This window comes from Elephas maximus, chromosome 19, assembly GCF_024166365.1.
Source record: "Elephas maximus indicus isolate mEleMax1 chromosome 19, mEleMax1 primary haplotype, whole genome shotgun sequence".
NCBI classification, from domain to species: Eukaryota; Metazoa; Chordata; class Mammalia; order Proboscidea; family Elephantidae; genus Elephas; species Elephas maximus.
Window position 1 is genome coordinate 43,865,457 of NC_064837.1, and position 24,913 is coordinate 43,890,369.

General features: G+C 46.1%; 1 protein-coding gene across 2 annotated transcripts in view; it reads left to right on the top strand.

Moving 5' to 3' along the window:
- Positions 1–24,913, top strand: part of FAM117A (family with sequence similarity 117 member A) — a 48,236-nt gene that overhangs the window by 18,885 nt on the left and 4,438 nt on the right. For both annotated transcript variants that reach the window (XM_049858988.1, XM_049858987.1), the window contains exons 2-7: positions 7,446–7,615; positions 16,711–16,806; positions 18,679–18,789; positions 21,680–21,814; positions 23,007–23,208; positions 24,753–24,903. In XM_049858988.1, the coding sequence (XP_049714945.1) occupies positions 7,446–7,615; positions 16,711–16,806; positions 18,679–18,789; positions 21,680–21,814; positions 23,007–23,208; positions 24,753–24,903 (865 nt within the window). The remainder of the gene's footprint in view (positions 1–7,445; positions 7,616–16,710; positions 16,807–18,678; positions 18,790–21,679; positions 21,815–23,006; positions 23,209–24,752; positions 24,904–24,913) is intronic.

Genomic DNA, 24,913 nt, shown 5'->3' on the forward strand with positions numbered 1-24,913 from the left:
TGCTTTGTATTTGAAAAGCAGTCAGGGTACAGGTTGTGTGTGTGTACACGCATGTGCGTATTTCTGACCTGGGTAAAAAGGGGCACTGTTAAGAAAGATCTACTAGAGAGAAGAACGAATTCCCCAAGGTGGGGCATTCTTCAGACAACTGGCCAGATCTCTTAAGTCAATGTCTTAAAAGAACGGGGCTAGATTAAAAGATGTGACCAGTTATAACGTGTGAGGGATATACATCAGCTGTGAAGGATACTTCTGGGTCATTACGGGAAATTTGGGTACAGGCTGGGCATTAGATGAGAGGAAACTTTCCTGAAATGGAGATGTAAAAATCACCGACTGAAAAAAGCAGATTATAGACAGTTACAATACGCTGTCATTTTATTAAACAAATATATACACATGTGCATGGAGAGAGCAGGAAGGATGTGCATGGTGGTGATCTCTGAGTGTGGGAATGCACAGTTTTATTTTTTGCTCATCTGTATTTTCTTATTTCCTCCAACATATGTACAGCTTCTGTTATAACAAGAGTTCTTTTCTCTTTAAGAGGGGAGACAAGAAGACTAGTGTTAATAATGCTGCAAAGCCTGACAACATGAGAAAATGACTCATAACTTGTTTGTTGAACCAGCTAGTTGTTGAGTTTTTGCCATGTGTAAGACCTCATAGGCTGTCTCCTTTCCTTCTGTAGCCTTTCTTGGATATTTTGGGATCACTAGGTCTCATGCTAAACCCTCTGGGACAGTTCTACTCTGTCCTACAGTGTCACTATGAGTCAGAATCAACTGGATGGCAATGAGTTTCAGGCCTCATGCTCATGGAGGATGGTTGGGAGACAGGCTTCAAACCAGTTCCTTCAATTGGAACCCCTGCTGAGGACTTTTGTTTCTAACAAGTTCCCAGGTGATGCTAATGCTGCTGGTCAGGGACCAGTTCTGAGAACCACTAGTAGAGCAGTGGCTCTCAAAATTTATTAAACCTAAGAATCACGTGGGGATCTTGTTAAAATGTAGATTCTGATTCAGTATATCTAGGGTGGAAATGCAAATTCTCGTCAGAGGTTCAGACCAGAACGAACCGCTTCAAAACCCTGGGTGGAGAGTAGCCTTGTCACTTTATGTCCCAGCCTTCTCTCCCACATTGCTCCAAAGATGGTAAAATAGATTAAATAAAAAAAAAAAAAATAGCCCCCCCAAATCCCCAGCCAGAACCCACTGGTCAGGGAATGATTTCTTCATGTCTGCACCCCACAGCCTCTCTCTGGCCAAGCTGAGAAGAGCAGCCACAAATCACCTCACTTCCTGCCTCATCTGCTGCCTTCCTCTTTCCTCTGACCTTGTTCGAGTCCTTCTACAAGCTGCCACCCTTCACCCTCAGGTGCCTGTAGTAGGGCTATGTTGGTTTGGTCAGGCCTGAGCTGAATTTCCAGTAGAGACAAATTGGTGGTCCCCTAAAGAGGCATTGGCTGGGAGGTAGCCCCCTGGGGCTCTGCCTGGCAGCTTGGCATTTAGGGATTACATCAACTTCCCTACTTCAGCCTCTGCACCAGCTTCTCATCTTACTCCTCTTTGGGTCACCAGTGCTTGTCACAAGCTGGCTCATGGTGGGCACTCAGAAACCATTTGCAGAAGGAATCAGTCAGTCTGCTGTGGGGCCCTTCTGCTGCTTAGTTTAGTGTCTTGTTTGCTGTTGGTGTACTTTCCACCCTCTTGATCTCCTGGTGGGCAAACACTTGACCTGTGGCCCTTTCCCCAAAGCCATCCAAGTCAGCAGTTGGGAGGCAGGGCCAAGTGGCTCAGAAAGATAGTACCTAAGGCTTCTTATCTACGGGTATGTGTGTGTGTGTGTGTGTGTGTCTTCCTTCTTCATTTGTCATTGCCCAAGAACCAAAGCATCTGCCGCTGCTCAGCATGGTGAAGTGGCCTGGCTCCCTGCCAGTGTGCATAGCCAGGTGGTTGGGCTGTGGAGGCTGCTGCATGTGATGGGCTGATAATACCCCACATTGCCGTAAACAGGACACTCCACCCTCCCACAGCCACACAGCCGGTGTCCCACAGCCTGCTGCTTTGTCATGGCCTGTCATGATGCGGGCTCCTCTTCCTTGATAGGGGAGCCGATTGTTCCATCTCTCCCCCCATTTCCCAAATCTGAGAGGGGTACTTTCCAGAAATGAAACCAGTTCATCTTCTAACCGCAAGCAACTGATGTGACTTCTTAAGGCTTTTTCTCCTTTAACCATAATCACTCAATTGCAGGGCAGAACCCAACACCCGGATCTTTCTGGTAAGCCCATACAGGGACTAGTACAACCCCTATTTCAATTATACTGAATTGTGAGTTTTCTTGGGGGAAGTTTTCAACTGAAGTAGGTCTCATCAGGCAGCAGAACTGGCGTGCTGGCCTGCAGCTGCAGATGCCCAGGCCTACAAGAAGCTTCATTTCCTCCTGAACCTCCTCGAGGTGGTATCCATACTGGATTAGACTATTGCTAATAAAGGAAACAGCTTTGACACTGCAGGTGTATGTAACATCTCTGGGGGAAGGTGCCTCTTCTCAGAGGGCGAGGAGAGCACATGCCTATTGATATGGCGTCTAGAACTTGCCCTGCACATCTTTTCTGGGTGGTTTCTTTCTAGGTGCCCTTGTCCCCACCTTCAATCCTAAGGGATTGTGATGGGGGAGGGATTGGAGTAAGTGACATGAATTGGTTTGAGGTGATCTTTTGAATCTTTCCAATGCCATGAGGTGTAATTACATCTCATCATCTGTTCTTTACAGCAGCTCTGAGGCCAGGATTGTGCTCCTGTTTGCCAGGTGGGAGAGCAGACCCAGTGGGGGCTGTGGTATTGGCAGCAGTCGAATCTGGGGACAGAGCTGCAATCAGAACTAGATCTTCATGTCTGAGCCCCTACCAGGTCTCTGGGCCACACTGCCCCACCTTCCCTTGCTGTTGCAGCCTGCAGCCCCTTCAACATGTCTGATTTCGGCTTTGATTTGTGTGGTCTTTGGGGGAAATTTGACACCTTGCTTTGGACCTTAATGACTTTTGGCACCCAAACTAATAGGTGCTTATCAAACCATTTGAGGGAATTTTTTAAATAAGTGGTGGATTTTGTTTTTTCCTATCAAAATCTAATCATCTTTCAGTTTTTTTAAGTGCCCACTCCCTTATTTCCTAGGCATGATGGAAACATGACACTTTAGTCTCAAAGGGGCCAGGACATACCAAGAATTTGGGGGTTAAGGAGAGAGGTGGAGCCTTGCTCTGAAACAAGGTAATTCTGTCATTTTGCGGCTGTGGCAGTACCCGTGCTAGGATATGGTCACTGTCATAAGGTTGAGGCCAAGCTGTCTCCTCATGTAAAGAAAAGAAACCGAGGGAAGTCCTCCAGTTCAACTTAGATGCAGTGAGATCCTTGCAGGTCCATCTGGGGTCCTTGATTCTGGATTGGGATTATCTTGGGTTCTTTCTTCCTCCTTCCCTCCATCTTTCTCCTCCCTTTCTTCCTCCCTCCCTTCCTCTATTCCTTCCTCCTTCCCTCCCTTTCGTTCACTATTTGTGTTATTTTTTGTATATGGGCAAGCAAATTGGGACCCATGAAGTCCTCAAATCTTTGAATCGCTTTGGTCAGAGGTGGCTGGACAGAATGTAGAATTGACCAAATTCCAGGATTCTGTGAGTACTGGGAATACCGCCTACAGGTACTGCCCCTGAGATTGGACTCCTATTATATGCATTGAATGGGGTGATATGTGAAGGATAATGAGGGTTACTATAGTATTAGTGTGACTGAAATTGTTCCTAGGAAAAAGTAGGGTCCTTTTCCCCAGGCTTCCAAAGAAAGATGTCATTGCATAATGCCAAGTACACCCAGTGCAGAGCACTAGGGGTCAGGCCTGCATTTCCTCTCTTCCTCTCCTTCTCTGGAAAAGAGCTAAAAGAGCTATTCACCCCCCAGGTGTCTAGACAGATGTCCCAGCAAGCTAGGGGGTGTTCCTGATGTAAGAGGGATATGAGCCTCAGTGAATAGTTGAAAGAAGACTGATGTAGGAGGAAGGAAGCTTGGATTTAGATGTCAGACTACTGCTTACTTATTGGGTGACTGAGTCCAGAGACTGAACTTCTTTGTGCCTTAGTTTCCTTACCAGTAACATGCAACATTCTTTCCCCAGCCCCTTTTGTAGCTGACAGGAGAGTAAAAAAAGATTTTACACATGAAAGTACCTTGTAGGGACGGGGCAAAGCTTGAAAGTCCTATATAAACACAAAAAAACCAGTTGCTGAGAAGTGGTTACCCCACGTGTGTCAGAGTAGAACTGTGCTCTGTAGGGTTTTCAATGGCTGATTTTTCAGAAGTAGATGACCAGACCTTTCTCCGGGTGGACTTGAACCTACGACATTTTTGTTAGCAGCTGAATGCGTTAACCGTTTGCACCACCTAGGAACTCCCTATAAACGTAAGATAGTACTTAAGGGCCCCGGTAGGGAAAAAACCTAAAGGAAATTTGTGCAGTGACTTCTGCTGAGGGGATGGGAGAGGCGGTACCAAGAAATCTTTCTCCCCCTCGCTGATTTCTCAGCCCAGGAGTCACAGTCATCTTCCTCCTAAACAATGATGAAGTTGCCTATTGGAGCATGGTGTTTAAGCCTGAATACCAGCCTTGCTCATCTGCTTCCTGTCTGCCCCTTTGGCAATCTGTCGTGTAACTTTTGTAAATTTGCTTTCTTGGGCCCCTGGCACATCAGTGGGCTCTTATCAACAGTTTTGGAGGGCCGTGTGACAGCATTTTGGTGTCTGGCATGGCTGCGGACTGGGTCAGAAGCTGTCAGAAATATCTAGATTACTACCTTTTGATCTTAAACCCAGGATAGGAAAATTAGTGGTTGAAATGCTGGTGTGAGAGATGAAGTTGGGGCTTGATCCCAGCATTCCTGCCACTAACTTATTGGGCAACAAGGTGCAGGGAGGGTAAGAAAGGGGTTGGGCCTTCCTGAGGGGAAAAAAAAGAAAAATAAATGTATACATATATGTATATTCTGGGATCTTTGCTCAAAGGCAGTGAGTAGAGCATGGATAACTAAATAGACAACCCCAGAACACATGGTATAACTGAGGCAGACCTACCTTTCTCATAGTTTTTCAATTGTATTCAAATATTTGGGTGCCTGCCAATTGCCAGAGCTATACTCTAGACCCTGTGGGAGATACAAAGATAAACCAAGACACCCCTTGGCCTCAGGTTGTTTATTATCTAGGAGTTATAAATACCTGTAATCCAAGAGAGAGGGCAATAAGTACTAGACGAGTACAAAGTACTGAGGAAACTCAGAAAATTCTGAGACATTCCCACCAGGGGTCCAGAAGGCTTCATGGAGGCAGTTAGGCTGGTCCTGAGAGATGGAGGAAGGCCTGGGGCATGGGTGGGAATGGGTATTGTCAAGTTTGTTCAGGAGGTAGAGACCTTGAGGAATAAAGTGTAAAGTGAAGGTAGATAATGAGCAGATCTATGAGGCCTTTGACCACCATCTTGAAAGAGCCTTTGAAGAGTTTTGAACATAGAAATGTCAAGATCGATTGAAGTAATGTGTTGTAGGTCAATACTTATCAATTTGGAAAGATGCTTATGATATAAGGTGAGAACATTGCACAAACAATATGTACGGTATCTCATTTTTACTTTAAAGCACACACGTGCAGAAGGTAATATGTAAAGGAGATCTATGCAGATATATCATGGTATTAACTATGAATTTTAAAAAATATGGTTGAGTCGATTCCAACTTAGAGCGAGCCTATAGGACGGAGTAGAACTGCCCCATAGGGTTTCCAAAGAGCAGCTGGTGGGTTTGAACTGCTGACCTTCTAGTTAGCAGCCAAACTTGTAACCACTGCGCCACCAGGGCTCCTTATATACATATACACTATTTTATATATACACACACACACAATCTGCAGTTGGCTGAATCCACCGATGTGGAACCTGCACGTACGGAGGACCAGCTGTGTATCAGTTTTAACAGTGGTTATCTCTGGGTGTTGAGATTTGAAGCTTCGCTTATATATGTTTTCTGACTTTTCTACATTCACACTTACTGCTTTTGTAATTAGAGGACATTTTTAATGTGTTTTAAATGAGCATATCATAGGATGGCTGAGGGAGATGATCTAGAAATGTGTTCGTGATTAGCTAAAACTGAGAGTGAAGGTTGGCCGTGCAGTGACATTTATGATATTCACACTGGGGAGGGGAGAGAAACTCCTCAGATAGCCAACAATATGGGAAAGGCTAAGCAAACTACTGTACCTCAATGTGGTAGTATACCATATAGTTGTTAAAAATGACAAATATGTAGATTGTAGAAATGTGGAAATGGGTAGAGGAGATAGGTAGAAGCAAGCAGAACATAATATACACTTCATATTGATTACAACTGTGTCAAAATGTATATAAATACTAAATGAATTTGGAGAATGCAGATAGTGCTGTTAGTGCCTTTGTAGTAAAAAGCTCTTCAAGTTTATTTATCTCTACAATCCCCAGCTCTTTTTGCTGTGCTTAATGCACACATGAAATATGAAGGGATTACCAAAGGTGAAAGCATTTTGTTCTGTTTAAAGGAAAAAGTCTCTATGGATCTTAAGATAGTAGAGTGTTTTGAATGTGGCCATGGAAAATAGGATCAACCCAGATGATTGAAACTTACAGATGATCCAAAACCGTGACATTTTATCAACAGCTTCAGCTTTTACCTTCTCCCAGAAAGCTTTAACCAAGGTAAAAATAAAATGAGTGGATTTAGGAATGCTTCATTTTTGTCCCACATAGATAGAAGTCAGAGGCAAGGAGAAAACCAAAAGACTAGGATATTTTTCTAAACTCTATACCTCAATCCTGCATAACTGAAAGTAACATTGTTCTTTTAGTCTTAGCCACCTAGGTTCCTGGAACTAACCAGTTCTGAAGGAAGTGTGAGCATCTTTCAGTTACCTGGTTGAATTTATGTAGCATATAGGAGGCCTGCAATGGGTGCTGGGGGAGGAAGAATGTCAGGAGATAAAAGATGGAAGGAAACTTGGTTCGTTGTCCACTCTGGGTTTCCTCTTTAATGATAGGTAACAGTCCTGCTCTCAGGAAACTCAGCATGGAGACCTAGGAGTTCATAGTCCACTAGGATCAGGAAAAAGTTAGAGGACATTTATAAAATAATAGCTAAGTCCAAAGTAAATGTGTCAGCTGTTTTCCAGTGATAGAGCCTAGCTGGTTAAGTCAGGAAAGCTGTCAGATCACGTGTGCTTTGTGAGCCTCTTGAGTCTCTTAAAAGGGAGGTGGCCACAAGTAAGTATGAGAGAGTCAGGCAAGGCTTCCTAGAAGAGAGAAGGTTGATTGCCACGTCTCCTTCTTCCATGCTGACGTCAAGGTGTACGGGCTGTGCTCTCTTCCAGCCAGCGTCCCGTGTTCGGTGGCCCCAGAAAAGTCAGTGTGTAGGCCTCAGCCACCCCAGGTCCGACGTACATTCTCTCTGGACACCATCCTCAGCTCCTACCTTCTTGGCCAGTGGCCACGCGATACTGATGGGGCCTTCACCTGCTGTACCAATGACAAAGCCACCCAGGTAACAAAGCTCTCTGCTATTGGGATAAGGGATAAGGATGGGGTGGGAGGGCTAGCTGAGGAGGCCTTTGGTCTACTTACCAACTCTCCATCATTGAAATGATTTGCCCTGGAAAATACTCAACATGTAACCTTTCATCATTTCACATTTACCAGTTTGTTATTTCTTGGTAAACTTATGTGAAAATGAGTTTGCATCCTACCTGACTGGTGGAAGAGAGAAGTCAACCTGGGTTTTTCAATTTGGCTTTGAGTGTTGATGTATGGATAACTGAAGGTTGACTGGCATTTATTCTAGGTTTTAAAAAATGAGATATACCTTGCTAAAATTAAACTGGGGCAAATATTCAAATGAGTTTGCATTTCCTAGACAACTAGAAGTGGCCCAAAACTGTGCTGAGCCAGGATAGAGTCCCACTGGAACAATAGGAGCAAAAGTTTCCCAGATAGTGGTGTGTTGACCCCCAGCCTGCAGCCCAAGGGGTGGCAGATGCTTGTCTGGGATTTTGGTGGACCCATTCAGGTCCTGTGGAGCCCAGAATCCTCTCCTTCGGTATTTTTCTTCCAGTCAGTCTTTTTATTAAGAATCCTGAACTTGGCAGGAATCTCCCCACATCATCCAGTCCATTTGGCAGTTTTGGGGTAAGATCATGTAGCCTGAGCAAGAAATCATCTCACACATACATGAAATTATACAAAGTTATTTCTTAATCTGATCCAGGACTTCAACATTCTTAGCAGTTAAGTTTTTTAAGAGTCAGTTTGTCTCTCTTTTGCCACAGCTTAAACCCATTCCTGTTTAACTTCAGAACAAGTGAGTTGTTCCCACCTGCTGTCCCAGATAAAAGAAAACTGAGTGCGAAAAGAACACAGGCTCAGAGTCAGACCTTCGTTCTGAGTGATACCAGGCATGTCAGCCCTTCCTTTACAAAGTGGGCGGAGTGTGCCTGCGCAGCCTGCTGGGTGGGGGCATGATGACCAAATGACATTACATGTGAGAAAGGGCTCTGCACAGCTTGCTTGGTTCGACCTCCTCTTTGAGCAGATCACGTCGGTTCCTCTCTTTTATTTATTTTTATGAGATTATTTTCAGATGTTATTACTAAACGTTTGAATGCCCAGTACTGTTCTTGGCATGTTGGAGTGAAGAATAAGGAAATGAGGACAGGCTTTGGCCTCTGTGAGCCGGTTCCAGTTTTATGAAGGCCACTGAACAACAGCCAGGGGATCGAATGGGGCCAGAGGTCTGGCACAATGTAGAAGAGGAGAATTCTCATGGGCATACCCCACCTAGAACCAACAAGAATTGGCTGCCATTACAATTGTTGGCCTTCTTTAGGTCTGCAAATAGAATGTGAAGGGAGAATACACGCCAGGTAGCAGACAGAGTAGGCCTGCTTCCTGGGAGCCCAGGGTTCTGGTGTTCCCCATACCCTTTGAGAAGGACAAGTAGGATGGGTTATTCTTCCCCTTCACAGGCCCAGAGTACACACCCCTTTCTCTTTTGAGAGGAGTGCTGAGTCCAAACAATGTGGGCTTAGTCCAAACATGAAGGGCTTCCTGGAAGAACAGGACTTGAGGATGCTTTTCTCATGTAGGCTCATGACTGTATCCCCCTTTGTCAGGTTTGCATGTGGCCCACCTATCCCAGTCTGTCATTTCCTGTGACCAGCTTTCTAGGAAGCCTTCATCCCACTCCTCAGATAGCTCTTTCTCTTTTTAGCTCCAGGCAGAGCTGGCCTTTGAGGTTCCCTGACCGGGTTTAAAGGCTTAGGCTCTAGGCTGTGCGTTTTTGCTCAGGCACCAGCTGCAGGCCAGATCTCTTATATAACAAGTCTGGGCTTCTTGCCATAGCAAGACAGAGGTCAGTGATGCTCCTCCATGGGTCTGGCAAGGCCGAGCCATACAGCTTTCCTCTTTTCCCGGGATGGGCTCCAGCCCTCGAGGAACTCTTAGCAACCTGTCAATATTGTGGCCGCAGTTGGGAAGTGGGAGAATTCTGATCAACATAGGCATCCAAACCAAAATATGCACTCTGCCCATCTTTCATTCCTGGCCTTCTGGGAATTTTCTGCCTCTAGGTTTTGGGCTCCATTCAAATTCCTCTATGAGCCCCCTGGCCTGGCACAAGCTACCTTCTTTTACACTGGTATTACACTGTGAATGCCTGAGGCTCTCCCAACATCTCCCTAAGTAACTGGTGTTCCATCACCACCAAGCACTGGTATATCACTCAGAAAGTACTGGAGACAAGGTGCAGGTTTTATTGGGAGTGTGGGATACAAGGATAGAGGGAAAGTAGGGAGGTAGGATCTACCAAAGTTCTTGAAAGCTTTACACTATTAAATGGGTTGATGCCAGAAGCTTTCTCCAGTTGGTTAGAACTAGAGTGTGGCTATTTCTACAAATACCCCTGCTTTCTGCCCTTTCTCTTCTAGCCACACCGGTGTAATAGTTTATTTTCTGCTATATCCATCATAACTGGCAGGGCCCTCACTTCTGCTCACTTATTCTCTCCAACCCTGGCCCTGGAGGAAGCAGCTGGATTGTATATTTGAAGGCCACGTCAGCCCTGGCATCCTTGGGGGGTATGCTTTGCAGTGAGATTGGCCATAGTTATAGTTTGGCTGAATGGCTCCCGTCTCTGAATCCTCTAGAATAGGCAAGGGCCCTGTCCATTCCACGCGAGTTTCAAACCTGAGCAGCAAGCACTGATTGAACACCTGCAATGAGTGTGCTGTGTATTGAAGACTTTCTCACAGGGCAGAGGATGGAGCCAAAAGCTCTCGGTTCTTGAGACTATGTCAAGTTGGCAACGAGCCCAATATTCTCTTCCTGGGCTTAGCTGTGTTTTAAGCTATTAGGCAGGCACAAAGGATAGTACAGCTAGTCCTCAGGTAATTGATAGTCTGAATGGAGAGCTGGGTTACCCCCATATTTGGGGCAGGGGAGTAAGAGAGGTGTGGATGGATCTTATCTGGGAAATTGGTAGAGTTAGCCTAAGAAGTGGCCCTGGTTGTTCTAGGAAGGAGAAGGGAGTTACGAACGTGGTCATTGGAGAAGGAGTGCTCTGGAGATGCTGGATGTTGTGAGCCAGGGTCTCTCAGATATCAGCTCCGTGAGCTTCGAGCTTGGGTCTTGCAGGAGTTGGATGCAGAGTGGAGTCCAGAATCACCATCATCTGGAGGAAGTTTCTTTGTATTTGGAGAACTTTGTCAGGATTCTCCAGGCCAATGTGTGTGTGTTTTTGCCTCTCTGGGCCATTCTCTCCCGAGGTCAGTTGATAAAACAGGGCTGCCCACCCAGTGCTTTGGGCTGGCCCAGGCCAGGGCGGGTGGTGACGGTACATGCTGACGGTTGTAGCCACCCCCTCCCTTCTTGCTATGCAAAGCATTTGCTTCATCTTGCTGTCTTCTGGAGGGAGGAAGTGGCCTCACCACAGCTGGAATGACTGTTTGAGCAGAGAGCTCCTGCTGGTCTTTGCATCCTGCAGCCAGACGGGGCCTTGGGTACCTGCCCTGCCCAGCCCTGTTTCCTCTGCCCTCTCCAGGCGAGCTAGGGAGTCCTCTATGATAGACGTTGTTTCTTTAGGCCTGACTTATGATTTGGGGGAAAAATATCACTTAAGTCCTTAACAAACCTCAAAGAGTGTCACGCAGGCCAGAGGCGGAGGTGTGCCTGCTGTGAGAAGACTTCCCTTTTTCTATCTTTTCCCACCCGTATGCCATCCTACTCCTTTTCCCAAGTCAGTGCCCCAGCATGTAGTGATGACACATAATTCAATCCATCACAGGCCTTTTAGAAATGTTTTTCTTTGTGGGTGTGGGGACCTGGGCACGGCGCCTGTTTTCCAAACTGGACATCAGGACCAGTTGTTCGGTATATGATTTGACAGCAGCACAGACTGAAAGTGGGGCCGTGGTGGAAACTCTGAGGGTTGTATAGTCACTGAAGGGCCAGAGTTGGTGGCCTTGGGCACCTGCAGCCAGAGTTCTCTGCACTGGCCAGCAGACCACCCTCAGAACCTTTTCCTGCCTTTCTGTTTGTATAGAGTCCCGAGGGGCTGATTCCGTGTTGGACTTGAATTCCACACGCAGTTCCTGGCCATCTATAGCATACCAGGCACCATGCTGCTCTCCACTTCCGTGCAGGTATAGTGGGTTCTGTTCCCAGGGCCCAGCCTGGCTTGGCTGTGCAGCCTTCTCAGCTGCCAATGTCCCTGGAGACAACGTGGGCCAAGTCTCTTCTGTATCTGGTCACAACGTCCAGGTAGAAACTGAGTTGGGTTGGGAGCGGAGAGAAAGGTTCCAGTTTGGAGGCTTTTCTGCTCCACCCTGCCTCTGCCTCCTTGTTAATACTCAGCTGCTCTTTGGGAAGCTGTCTTCCTCCCACCCCATTATCCTTCCACAAGTTATTCTGAAAGCTCAGAATCTCAGGCAAGGCTCCCTTGGTCTAACCCACATCCAGTTTTGCATAGTCCAAGCATCATTTGTACAGTTGGCTGATGCCACTCATGGTTAGTAAGCAGCCCTTCTTCTCCCTCAGCTGCTTTCCCTGGGCCCAGGGATTGAAAATAAGTCTACTCCAGTGTGTAAGTCCTCTTACAAACATGACTAATTGGTCTGCTGAGCTCGAGCTAACCCTGCTTACAAAAGGTCATTTGGAATTGTTACTTAAAATGTTGTCAGGCATCATCCTTCCTTAGCTATGACTTTCCTGTAGTCCCAGGAAACCTCGGTGCAGACCTCCATGGGGAGACCCAGAGAAGGCACTGGAAATGAGGGGCAGGGCACAGTCCTCTTGACATCCCCAGTTCAGCTGGAGAGACTAGAAACCCAAACTCACGTACATGCCTGCCTTAGGAGTCCTCAATGCCAACATGTAAACAGTTTCACATACAAGACAGCCTACTGTATTAGGTTCCCAAGGCTGCTGTAAAAAATTACCTTGAACTTGCTGTTGTTGTTGTTAGGTGCCATCAAGTCAGTTCCAACTCATAGCGATCCCATACACAATAGGACGAAAACACTGCCAGTCCTGCGCCATCCCTATAATCATTGCTATGTTCAAGCCCACTGTTGGCAGCCACTGTGTCAGTCCATCTCATTAAAGGTCTTCCTCTCTTTTGCTGACCCTCTACTTTACCAAGCGTGACGTCCTTCTCCAGGGACTGGCCTCTCCTGATAACATGTCCTGTGTATCTTCCAAGACAGATTTGTTGATTCTTCTGACAGTCCATGGTATATTCAGTGTTCTTTGCCAACGCGTAATTCAGAGGCATCAATTCTTCTTAGGTCTTCCTTATTCATTGTCCAGCTTTCACATGCATATGAGGCAACTGAAAATACCATGGCTTGGGTCGGACATACCTTACTCCTCAAAGTGACATCTTAGCTTTGAACACTTTAAAGAGGCCTTTTGTAGCAGATTTGCCCACTGCAATACATCATTTGATTTCTTGACTGGTGCTTTCATGGGCATTGATTGTGGATCCCAGTAAAACGAAATCCTTGACAATTTCAATATTTTCTCCATTTATCATGTTATTGCTTATTGGTCCAGTTGTGAGGATTTTTGTCTTCTTTATGTTGGGGTATAATCCATATTGAAGGCTGTAATCTTTGATCTTCATCCTCTTCACTTTCAGCAAACTTAGTGGCTTAAAACAACACAGATTTATTATCTCAGAGTTCCAGAGACCAGAAGGCTGAATTCAGTTTCACTGGATCAAGATCAAGGTGTCAGCAGGGCCTGACTCACTCCAGAGGTTCTAGGGGAGAATATTCTTTGCCTCTTCTGGCTTCTAGTGGCTGCTAGCATTCCTTGGCTTGTGGCCACATCACTCCAGTCTCTGCCTCTGTGGTCACAGTGCCTTTTCCTGTGTATGTCTAATCTCCCATGCCTCTCTCTAATAAGGACACTTGTGATAGCATTTAGGGCTCCTCATCTCAACAGCCTTAATTTAAACATACCTGCAAAAGCTTTACCATGTAAGGTAACATTATAGGTTCCAGGGATTAAGCCCTGATACCTTTGGGGACCATTTTTAATCTACCACACCTGCTGATCTCATCGCCTACTACTCTGCACCTCACTCATTCTTGCTCCCCCGCCACCACACTGGCCTCCTTATCATTCTTAAGCACTTTCTGTTTGCTCCTGCCTCAGGGCCTTTGCACTTGCTCTCTCCATGGTCTGGTTTGCTCTGACTTCAGATATCCACATGGCTCACTCCCTCACCTTCACATTTTCATTCAAGTGTTACCTTTTCAGGGAGGACTTCCTGATAGGACATTTAAAATTGTAAGATTCCCCTGCCCCTGCCCCTTCCCCCCCAGCCCAGCATTCTTATTTCCTTTCTTTGCTATATTCTTCTCCTTAGCACTTATCACTATTTAAACTCTCTCCCCCAACTAGAATATAAACTCAAAGGGGATGGGGATTTTTGTTGTCTTGCATTGTTGTATTCCCCTGCCCCTAGAGCAGTTCCTGGCACACAGTATGCGTTCAGTAGCTATTTGTCAAATGCATGAATGATGTATAACCTGAACCCATCTGGTCATCTCTAGGTAGATAGGTTAGAGAGGGTTCCTCAATGGGAAGTGTTGGTAGGGTGGGGCATCTTAGATAGAGAAACCAGCCTGCAGAAGGCTTAGAAGTAAGGGGGTGAGGCAAGAAAAAGGAGATGGAGATAGGCTTGCCTGGATAGTTCAGAGAGCCAGCCAAGTATGGAAAGCCCATGAGATGAAGGGTGAGATGGTGACATCTATGGCCAGATGGTGGGTGCTGAAACAGAGAACAGATGGCCTTAGTAGTACAGTTTACACAGAGTAGGCAATAGTTGCTGGAAGATGTCGCTGAGCAGAGAGAGGCAGTGTAAGATGGATGACGAGAAGCAATGATCTTAGCTGCCATGGTTTTTACATCCTTTCTAAGCACCGGTGTTAGCCTGCATTTTTTCTTCCACCCCCTCACATATCCCAGAAGAAAGAAGGCAGTTGAAGAGTTTGCAAGAGATGTTAGTAGAACCGGGGGCAGCCTGAGTGTGGCTGTTTTTCCTACCTCTCACCACCTACCTGTGGGGACAGTATCTTTCAGGAGAAGGGAAAATGGGCATTATCGCCTCAGCCTTTGTCACCCCTTTTCTACAGACTCTGCCACCTTTGCAGAGACAGCAGGCTTGCGTGGGACTCAGCTTTGATTAGCAGAGCTAGCAATCTGTTGGGTTGGCTTTGGAGCCAACCTTGAGGTGGTTCGAGTGGCTGTGGGAGAGAGGGGCTTCCTCCCTACTTTCAGTCTATGTAACAGCCTCTTCTGAGGCTCTATCTGCTAACACCCTGGTTCTGAGGAGCATGGGCATCTGGAAATAGACATGATGTTTGGTTTCCGTGTACTGTTAGAGCCGAATTCACCCAGAGGGCTTTGGGGTATGCACCCAAGATATGGGCCTAAAGGATGTGCTGTCTGCCTGTTTCCTAAGGGAGGGAACTGTGGTAGAATGGATCTCTGGGTATTCTCCTTGAGATGCCAGTGTAGGGGCAGTTGTCTCCCCTGGCTTTGTCACAGAGCCCAGGAAAGGTCTTCATCAGGGGGCATCTGGGAGAAGGAAGAGCCAGGGAGGCTCAGGCCCCTCATGGCTCCTCCACTGCAGCTGTCTCACATGGGTCTGTTCTCACAGTCCTGCTCAGGCTACCCCTTGCCAAGCATTTCTTAACAGCTGTTGGGTGGTGAGTTGTTGCTGGTCTTTTTCTTTTTTTTGCTTATCCTCCCTTTTCTGTTTGTAACAACCTCTCGGGAGAGGTCAATAGATCTGTTGGAGGAGATGGTTCCCAGGCCCTCATGTTTTTGGCAGCTTGTGCAAAGAAGTTAGAGAGGAACTGGTTCCACTGGAGCCTCCCCCCTTGGGTCCCTCTCTTGGAATGGAAGTAGGGACATTGGTGGCGGGGAGGAATCTAGTCCTTCTCTGCTTCATGCTTAAAGCCAATAGCTTCTCCCCTTTGGTGGGGGCTCAGGAAGTGGGTCTACAACTCCTCCTACCTCAACCTTGGGCTCTTTGCCTTCCACGTGGCAGGGAGATGGAGGATAGCAGATCAGAGAGCCCTGTTTTCATGAGGGACTGAGTAGGGCCCAAGAGAATGAGTAGTGATGAAGCCAAGAGGGGTCAGGAGTCAGGAATCAGGGCTGGGCCTAGAACTCTGGCTCCCTCCTTTCTGAAAATGTCTTTTCCCCTACATGTTCAGGAGGACTTTAGCGCCCCCAAAGCTTATTCTGTGTGTGGTGAAAATCAGGGAACAAGCTTGAGGCATTGCAATATAGAGGAAGTTGCCTGCTTTGGCCAAGGGCTAAGAGTGGAGAACCTTTGTTGTCTTTTTTCCTGTTTAACAATGAATGATTCTTTAATGGAGTCCCATCTATTAACTCATTCCTACTAGGCTCCCTGGAACCTGGGTCTGTTTTAGGCATATGGAGGGTAAGAGGATAAAGAACTCTAGTGGCTTCCGAGTCCATGCTCTTTTGGAGCTGGTTGGGATAAGAAAGCAGTTCCTGGGTGCTACAAATGGTTAAGCTCTCAACTACAAACCAAAAGGTTGGTGGTTAGAACCCACCCAGAGGCACCTGGGAAGAAAGGCCTGGTGACCTGCTTCTGAAAATCACAGCCTTGAAAACCCTACGGAGTGCAGTTCTACTCTGAAACACATGGGGTCATCATGAGTCAAAATTGACTCTATAGCAAGCAACTGGTGTTTTTTTTTTTTTTGGCGGCGGGGTAGGGAGAGACACTACTTGTTCTCACCACTGGAGAGTACCTGGTATAACTGGCAACGGAGAACATGTATAAAAGTAATAAGAGAGTAAAGAGGAGGTGGGCCTCATTGGATATGAGAGAAGGTTTCCTGGAAGATGTAGAGTGGGAAGGAGACAGTGCAGGTGGGGAAGCCAGAAAGAAGAAAATGAGCTGGTGGTGTTCAGGGGTTGATGAACAGATCAGAGAGAAACCTTCACAGACCTACCACCTCTGCCCGGGAAGCCATTTGCCTGGTCCCCCAGTGCCTGCCTGGGAAGCTGCTCTGTCTCACCTTACTTCTCTCCCTGCAGACCCCCCTGTCTTGGCAAGAGCTGGAAGGGGAGCAGGCCAGCTCCTGTACACACAAGCGCTCGGCGTCCTGGGGCAGCACAGACCACCGAAAAGAGGTGACTGTCCTCTCTGACTCCCTGGCTAGGGTCACCGCCTCTTCTCTAAGCTCCAGTACCATGGGACACGGTCTACTCCAAAGCAGAATCACATTTCCACTCTCACTTCCTCAACTTTGCCTTGTCCTATGAGATGGCTCCTTTGTGTCTGATTCCCAGCCTCCTAGTGGCCAGACCTCAGGAGCCCGGTTGTCCTGCCAGAGGGGCTTGGCCAGCAACTGCCAGTGACCTCAAGCAGCCAAGCACAGGGTTGGTCTCACCTTCCTTTGAGGCTGGATCCAGATAAGTGGTTCAGAGACTGGAGGAAGTCAGGGAATGAGCTCCTGAGAATTGGAAGCCCTTATTTATACTTAACTATTCATTCAGCTATTCATTCAGCTTTAATTCTAAAAGAGGAAGAAAATAGTTATGTGTTCCCAAACCCTTCTTCCTGGCCCTCCCTCTCCCTCAGGAGTGCTCGAGTCCTCAAGGCTGTGTAGAGAAAGCCATAGGCTGGAATCCTCAGCTCCCAGACCAGCTCCACCCTGGCATGCTTGTGTGATGGCTTCTGAAAGGGTCAACTAACTAGGACTCATCTCTCCCTTTACAAGGGACAATAGCTTCCACCCTCCTTGTTGCTGAGAACAGCCATCAAATATGAAGTGAAAATGCACTGCGAGTTTGACCAGTGCGAAATACAAAGTATTTTAATTTTCAATGATCAGGTAGACAAGTTATTTGCACTAAGCGTGGGGTCATGGTATGAATGATTCACAATGACCAATCTAACAGCACTTTCTTCTTGGGTATAGTCATAAATTCTGTGGCCATGGAGCATCAGACCTACTCTCTGAATTCATTTAATTTAGCCCCATATTTAAATATCTCTGTACCCCCTGAGCATTCCCCTTTGCCAGCTGAAGGCAAGTAGGTCTAAAATTACAATGGGACAGGGATAAAACTGAAAATTATTGATGATGAGCCACAGTTGTTACAGGATATGGAAGTCACTATCTCTGAGTGGTGCAAACAGTTAACATGCTGAACTGCTGACCAAAAGGTTAGAGGTTCGAGTCCACCCAGAGACACCTCAGAAGAAAGCCCTAGCGATCTACTTCTAAAAAAATCAGTCATTGAAAACCCTATGGAGCACAGTTCCACTCTGACATGCATGGGGTCACCTTGATTGAGAATCAACTTGATGGCATTTTTTTTTTAATGGAAGCTAGTACAAAATTTAATATTCCTTCTCCAGCACCTGCCCCTTGCTCAGTGTAGTCTACATTAAAATGGGGAAATATTTCCATCCTTCCTGGTCTCAGGGACTTTGAGATAGTCGTGAATATACTTTGAGGAGTAAATGGCTGTTGGCATCCAGAAACATCATTTTCCGTTTCTATTAATAGAGTAGTATTCCGTGCCTTTGGAATCTGTGAAAGGCAAAATGGTTTCAGTGTTGTGTATTTTTAATTTTTTGGACACTGATCCATAGATGGAACACTGGTCATTTAAAACATCAAATAACTTAGTTAACAAGATAGCCAACTTGCCTGAGGAAACTATCATCACAATTTTTAACACCACTAAGCTATTTTGGGAGCCCTGGTGGTACAGTGGTTAAAAGCTACAACTGCTAACCAAAAGGTTGGCAGTTCAGATCCACCAGCCACTCCTTGGAAACCCTATGGGGCAGTTCTACCCTGTCCTATAGAGTCGCCATGTTTCGGGATTGACTTGACGGGAATGGGTAAGCTATTTGGAGATGGAAGATCAGCTTCCATCTCCTTTTTATAATCTTCATGAGCCTCTGGCAGGAGCCACACTTTCAGGCGGGGACCTGATGCATTTTGGCTTTGCTTCATCTGCCTCTCCTCTCCCCTCTCGGGCTGCCAGATCACCAAGTTGAAGCAACAGCTGCAGAGGACAAAGCTGAGCCGCAGCGGGAAGGAGAAAGAGCGGAGCTCCCCACTCCAAGGGGACCACGCTGTGCGGGGAGCTCTGAGGGTACGTTTTCTCCCCCTGGCCCCTTTCTCCCTCCTCTTCCTCCATGTCAGGGTGTGGGAAGAGTTCTCTCGGGTCTTGCAGTTACCGAACCCTCCCACGCTGCATGCTTTGTGGCCACATAGGTGAAGTTTGGTCCAAACTCAGGCTTGCTGAGTGGCATGGGAAGGGCTTCTTGCTTTTCTCAATTTCTCTCTTTTACCCGCACCCCTATAAAATTGAGGTAATGATGATCCTGCAGACTCTGAAAGTACACTCAAAATCTCTCAAAGCTCGAACTTAGGATCTCTCAAAGCTCGAACTTAGGATCTCTCAAAGCTCGAACTTCTGGGGAAAACTCCACTGAACGGATTTACTGCAATCAATAACTGTCCCCAAATCCTCCTTTGTTCACTTGGTTCTGCTGGGTAGACATGACTCTCAAAAGCACTCATTCCCGCTGCTCAGAACTGATAACTGTACGTTGTAGTTAATAGGCGCCGTCAAGTCGGTTCTGACTCATAGCAACCCTGTGTACAACCAAATGAAACATTACCTGGTCCTGCGCCATCCTCACAATCCTTGCTATGTTTGAGCCCACTGTTGAAGCTACTGTGTCAGTCTACCTCATTGAGGGTCTTCCTCTTTTTCACTGACCTTCTACTTTACCAAGCATGATATCCTTTTCCAGGGACTGATTCCTTCTGATAACATGTCAAAAGTACATGAGACAGTCTCTCCATCCTCACTTCTAAGTATTCTGGCTGTACTTCTTCCAAGACAGATTTGTTCATTCTTCTGGCAGTCCATGGTATATTCAATATTCTTCACCAATACCATAATTCAAATGCATCAGTTCTTCTTAGGTCTTCCTTATTCACTGCTTACCTTTCGCACGCATATGAAGTGATTGAAAATACCATGGCTTGGGTCAGGTGTACCTTAGTCCTCAAAGTGACATCTTTGCTTTTGAACACTTTAAAGAGGTCTTTTGCAGCAGATTTGCCCACTGCAATACCTCATTTGATTTCCTGACTGCTCCTTCCATGGGCGTTGATTGTGGATTCCAATAAAATGAATGCTTGACAACTTCAATATTTTCTTAATTTATTATATTGCTTATTGGTCCAGTTGTGTAATCCACACTAAAGGCTGTAGTCTTTGATCTTCATCAGTAAGTGCTTCAAGTCCTCTTCACTTTCAGCAAGCAAGGTTGTGTCATCTGCATATTGCAGATAATTACTGGTGATTGGAATTCAAAAGTTGGAAACAAATAAGAAGGATGAGTAGTTGGAAAATATGGCCTTGGTGATAGACATGGACCTTGCCAGATGGAATACGCAAGAATGGAATTGACTACATCTGTGGAAAGAGATGATGGAGAAGCTCAATATCATCAGTCAGAACAAGGCTAGGGGCCAAGTGCGGAACAGATCATCAGTTGCTCACATCCAAGTTCAAGTTGAAGCTGAAGAAAATTAAAACAAGTCCACAAGAGCCAAAGTACAATCTTGAGCATCTCTATCCCACCTGAATTTAGAGACCATCTCAAGAATGATGCACTGAACACTAATGACTGAAGACCAGAGGAGTTCTGGGATGACATCGAGGACATCACACGTGAAGAAAGCAAAAGTTCATTAAAAACACAGGAAAGAAAGTAAGATGAAAACGGATCTCAGAAGAGACTCTGAAACTTGCTCTTTAAAAACACAGGAAAGAAAATAAGATGAAAATGGATCTCAGAAGAGACTCTGAAACTTGCTCTTGAATGTAGAGTAGCTGAAGTGAATGGAATAAATGGTGAAGTAAAAGAGCTAAAGATTTCAAAGGGTGGCTCAAGAGTACAAAATATTATAATGAAATGTGCAAAGACCTGGAGTTAGAAAACCAAAAGGGAAGAACACACTCAGCATTTCTCAAGCTCAAAGAACTGAAGAAAAAAACTCAACCCTCAAGTTGCAATACTGAAGGATTCTAAGGGCAGAATATTGAATGACACAGGAAGCATCAAAAGAAGATGGAAGGAATACAGAGAGTCACAATACTAAAAAGAATTGGTTGACATTTCAACCATTTCAGGAGGTAGCATATAATCAATAACTGATGGTATTGAAGGAAGATGTCCAAGCTGTACTGAAGCCATTGGCAAAAAACAAGGCTTCAGGAATTGATGGAATACCAATTGAGATGTTTCAACAGATGGATGCAACATTGAAGCACTCACTCGTCTATGCCAAGAAATTTGGAAGACAGCTACCTGGTCAACTGCTTGGAAGAGATGCATATTAGTGCCCATTCCAAAGAAAGGTGATCCAAAAGAATGTGGAAATTATTGAACAATGTCATTAGTGTCACACACAAGTAAAATTTTGCTGAAGTTACTTAAAAATGGTTGCAGTAGTACACCAACAGGGAACACCAGAAATTTAAGCCAGATTCAGAAGAGGACATGGAATGAAGGATATCGTTGCTGATGTCAGGTGTATCTTGGCTGAAAGCAGAGAATACCAGAAAGATGTTTACCTGTGTTTTTTATTGACTATGAAAAGGCGTTCAACTGTGTGGATCATAACAAATTATGGATAACATCGTGAAGAATGGGAATTCCAGAACACTTAATTATGCTCATGCGGAACCTGTACATAGACCAAGAGGCAGTCATTAGAACAGAGCAAGGGGGTACTGAGTGGTTTAAAATCAGGAAAGGCGTGTGTTAAGGCTGTGTCCTTTCCCCATACTTATTCAGTCTGTATGCTGGGTGAATAATCTGAGGAACTGGACTATATGGAGAAGAACAAGGCATGAGGATTGGAGGAAACTCATTAACCTGCGATATGCAGATGACACAACCTTGCTTGCTGATAACTGTATAGGTAAAGCCTAACATGATTGCTTCTTTTGCCTCCACCAGGCATCCCCTCCCAGCTTCCCTTCAGGGTCCACTGTCCTGCGACTTAGCCCCTGTCTGCACAGAAGCCTGGAAGGGCTCAACCAAGAGCTGGAGGAGGTGTTTGTGAAGGAGCAGGGGGAAGAGGAGCTACTGAGGGTGAGTGTGACCACACCCTGAATGCACCACCTGATTCTTGCTGAGCGTCAGCGGAGGTGGGGGTGGGAGTCTTGCCCTCTGGGGGCTCATAGGCTGTGGATATATAAACAGAGCAATATGCAAACAAGATCCCACAAATGGGATACAAATTGAGTTTATTAATCCCAAAAGGACTTAACTACAGGGACAGCAGAGATGGGCAGGCATGATTGGGAAAGTCTTTGTGTTGGTGAGTAGAAAAAGAAGGAACAAGGATTGGCAGCAAGGAGGGTCCCCAGCTGGGAGGAGTGGGCTAGGCATCATCATTCGGCCAAACCGGCAGCTCACTGTTACCTGTGTACTTGCCACCGTCCGCTGCCCACCTGCGTCTTCGTTTATGCTGCCCCCACTGCCTGTGTTACCTCTTCCTCTCCCTCCATGTCCACCTGGTGAAATGTGTCCATCCCTTACTGGCCAGCAGCCCCACCCCACTCCCAGGCAGAATTATTCGCTACCCTTTCTGCAGTCTCAAGGCATATTTTTATACTGACAAACAGTAGAATTGGGGAATGCCAGTTGGGCAGGATTAATGTAATTCTAATGGGCACATTTCCCAGTTTATGATTTACTTATTGTTTCATTTTTCATTTGGATATATATATTTGTAGGCATTTATACACACCCAAACAGACACACGCACACGATTTGCTGTGCTGTGGGTACAAGTACCACGGAATGTTTAAAAAGGGGGGCGGGTTTAACTAATGAATTATATGAGAATAGTCTGAATACTTGTCCTGCAGGGGTTTATATCACTTACAAGATCCTCATGGTTTGCCCCCAGCATGCAGGCACCATATGTCGTTCATCTTTGTGTTCCCAGAGCCCAGCACACAGAAGGTCCCTGCATTCATGAGGCTTATAACTTAGCAGGGGCACCCCACAGATCAAAGCATACAGGCAAATATGTAATTACGAATTAGGCTGCAAGTACTATGAAGGAAAAGAACGGAATGTTATAGAAGAAACAGATACAGGGGAAGTCAGGGAAATACATGACTTGAGGAAATGGCGTTTTTCTGTTGTCCTTGTGTGTTATGTATGAAGGATGAGAATAATGGCAAGGAGAGTACCATAAGGCTCACCACAGTACTGAAAAGGTACCCCTGAAAAGGTACAGGCCTGAGGCTTTCTCCACCTTTTTCCCCATCAGATCCTCGATATCCCCGATGGGCACCGTGCCCCCGCCCCTTCCCAGAGCAGCAGCTGCGATCATTCCCTCCTTCCCCTGGAGCCTGGCAACCTGGCCAGTTCTCCCTCCATGCCCCTGGCATCCCCCCAGCCGTCTGGCCATGCCAGCCGCGAGGAGCACCGGGGTGCAGTTGAGGAGCTGGCATCCATCCCTAGTGACAAAGGTAAGCTGAGGAGGCCCAGGCAGCAGGGCCAGCACGAGGTACAGGACAGTCTCCACTCCCTTTTCCACTCTAACCAGTTCCAGGCCCAGTGTTTTCACTTACTAACCAACCAGAATATCTTCTATGAGTCATCTTTCTTCTACACATGATGCCAACAATAATTATGCTCCTTTACTTTATTTTCTGGCATATACCATATCCAGTCTCTGCACCTATGTTTTTACTTAATCCTCACTCTGATCCAAAGAAGCAATCCCTCACATCCCCGTCTTCCGGCAGAGGTTTAGCATTTGTCGTGGTTAGTTGCCCTCGAGTCAGCTCCAACTCATTTTGACCCTGTAATGTTTGTTAGAGTAGAACTGTGCTCCATAGGGTCTCTAATGACTTGATTTTTCAGAAGTAGAATGTCAGCATGCTGTGGTGGAAAGCCAGCAGGTCTCTAATCAGGTTTCCACTCCTCCCCATGACTAGCAATAGGTTTCAAGGTGGTTATGAATGATGTAAAATAAGAAAAAGTGGTCTCTTGCCCAGGGTGACACAGACTGAGACTCAAGGTTTCTGACTCCCAATCTCTATTCTCTACTGTTCTGCTTCATTAAGCGAACAAGATATTAATACTACTTTCTAATAATGATGATCTTGTACTGTCTAATGTGATCCTCACAGCAACCCTGTGAGGTGGGCTGGTTAAGGGCATGATCTAACAATATACATAGGTAAACAGAGCATCAAGTAATAGGGAGTAAATATGAGATAAATACAGATAAGGTCAATATTTGCAGCTTAGGCAAAGTACACTCGCTGTGTGGAAAGTGAGAGGAATTTTATCCTACAAGTGGGGTTGAGTAAAGATTGCTTCTCTGAGTCAGTACAAGAGCTCTTCCTGGAAGAAGGGATAGATTTTCAAGCCCACAGAAAGGAAGAAGCTGCGGTATGTTGGCAGGCAGCGCTGCAGTCTTGGAAGAAGGCAGAGCAACAGAAGCTAGGGCTTCTTTAAGTCTGAGATTTGGAGTTCCAAACCCAGTCTACCTCCTGGGAATTTAGAATTGGCCTTATACCTTATTTTCCATCAATTCAACTATATATGTGTATATTTTTAATCTTGTTATATAGTCTGTGTATTTCTGTAAGCTGCCTCACGGGTTTTTTTTTAAGGTCGAATAGAGTATAAATGGAGTCTCTGGGTGGTGTACATGGTTAACACATTCAGTCACTAGTTGGAGGTTCAGGTCTTGGAGGTTCAAGTCTACTCCAGAGTTACCTCAGAAAAAGGCCTGGCAATCTACTTCCAAAAACTCAGCCACTGAAAACCTTTTGGAGCACAGTTCTACTCCGACATACCTGGGGTTGCTATGAGCTCGAATCGACTCAATGGCAACTGGTTTGGTTTGGTTTAGAGTATAAACAAACAATAAACTAGATTAGCATAACCACCGCTGTCTACCTTACCACGTCACCCTACCTTGCTCTTTTACACCCAAGGCCTGAGCTGAAGCAAGTGATCTTTCCTCAGCTCCCTGGACTCAGCCTTGCTCTGTTTGCAGCCTCTTCTCCAGGCCACCCGGCCTTCCTAGAAGAGGGCAGCCCATCTCCAGTCCTTGCCTTTGCTGCCTCCCCTCGGCCCAATCACAGCTATGTCTTCAAACGGGAGCCCCCAGAAGGCTGCGAGAGAGTGCGGGTGTTTGAAGAGGCCACGTGAGTACAT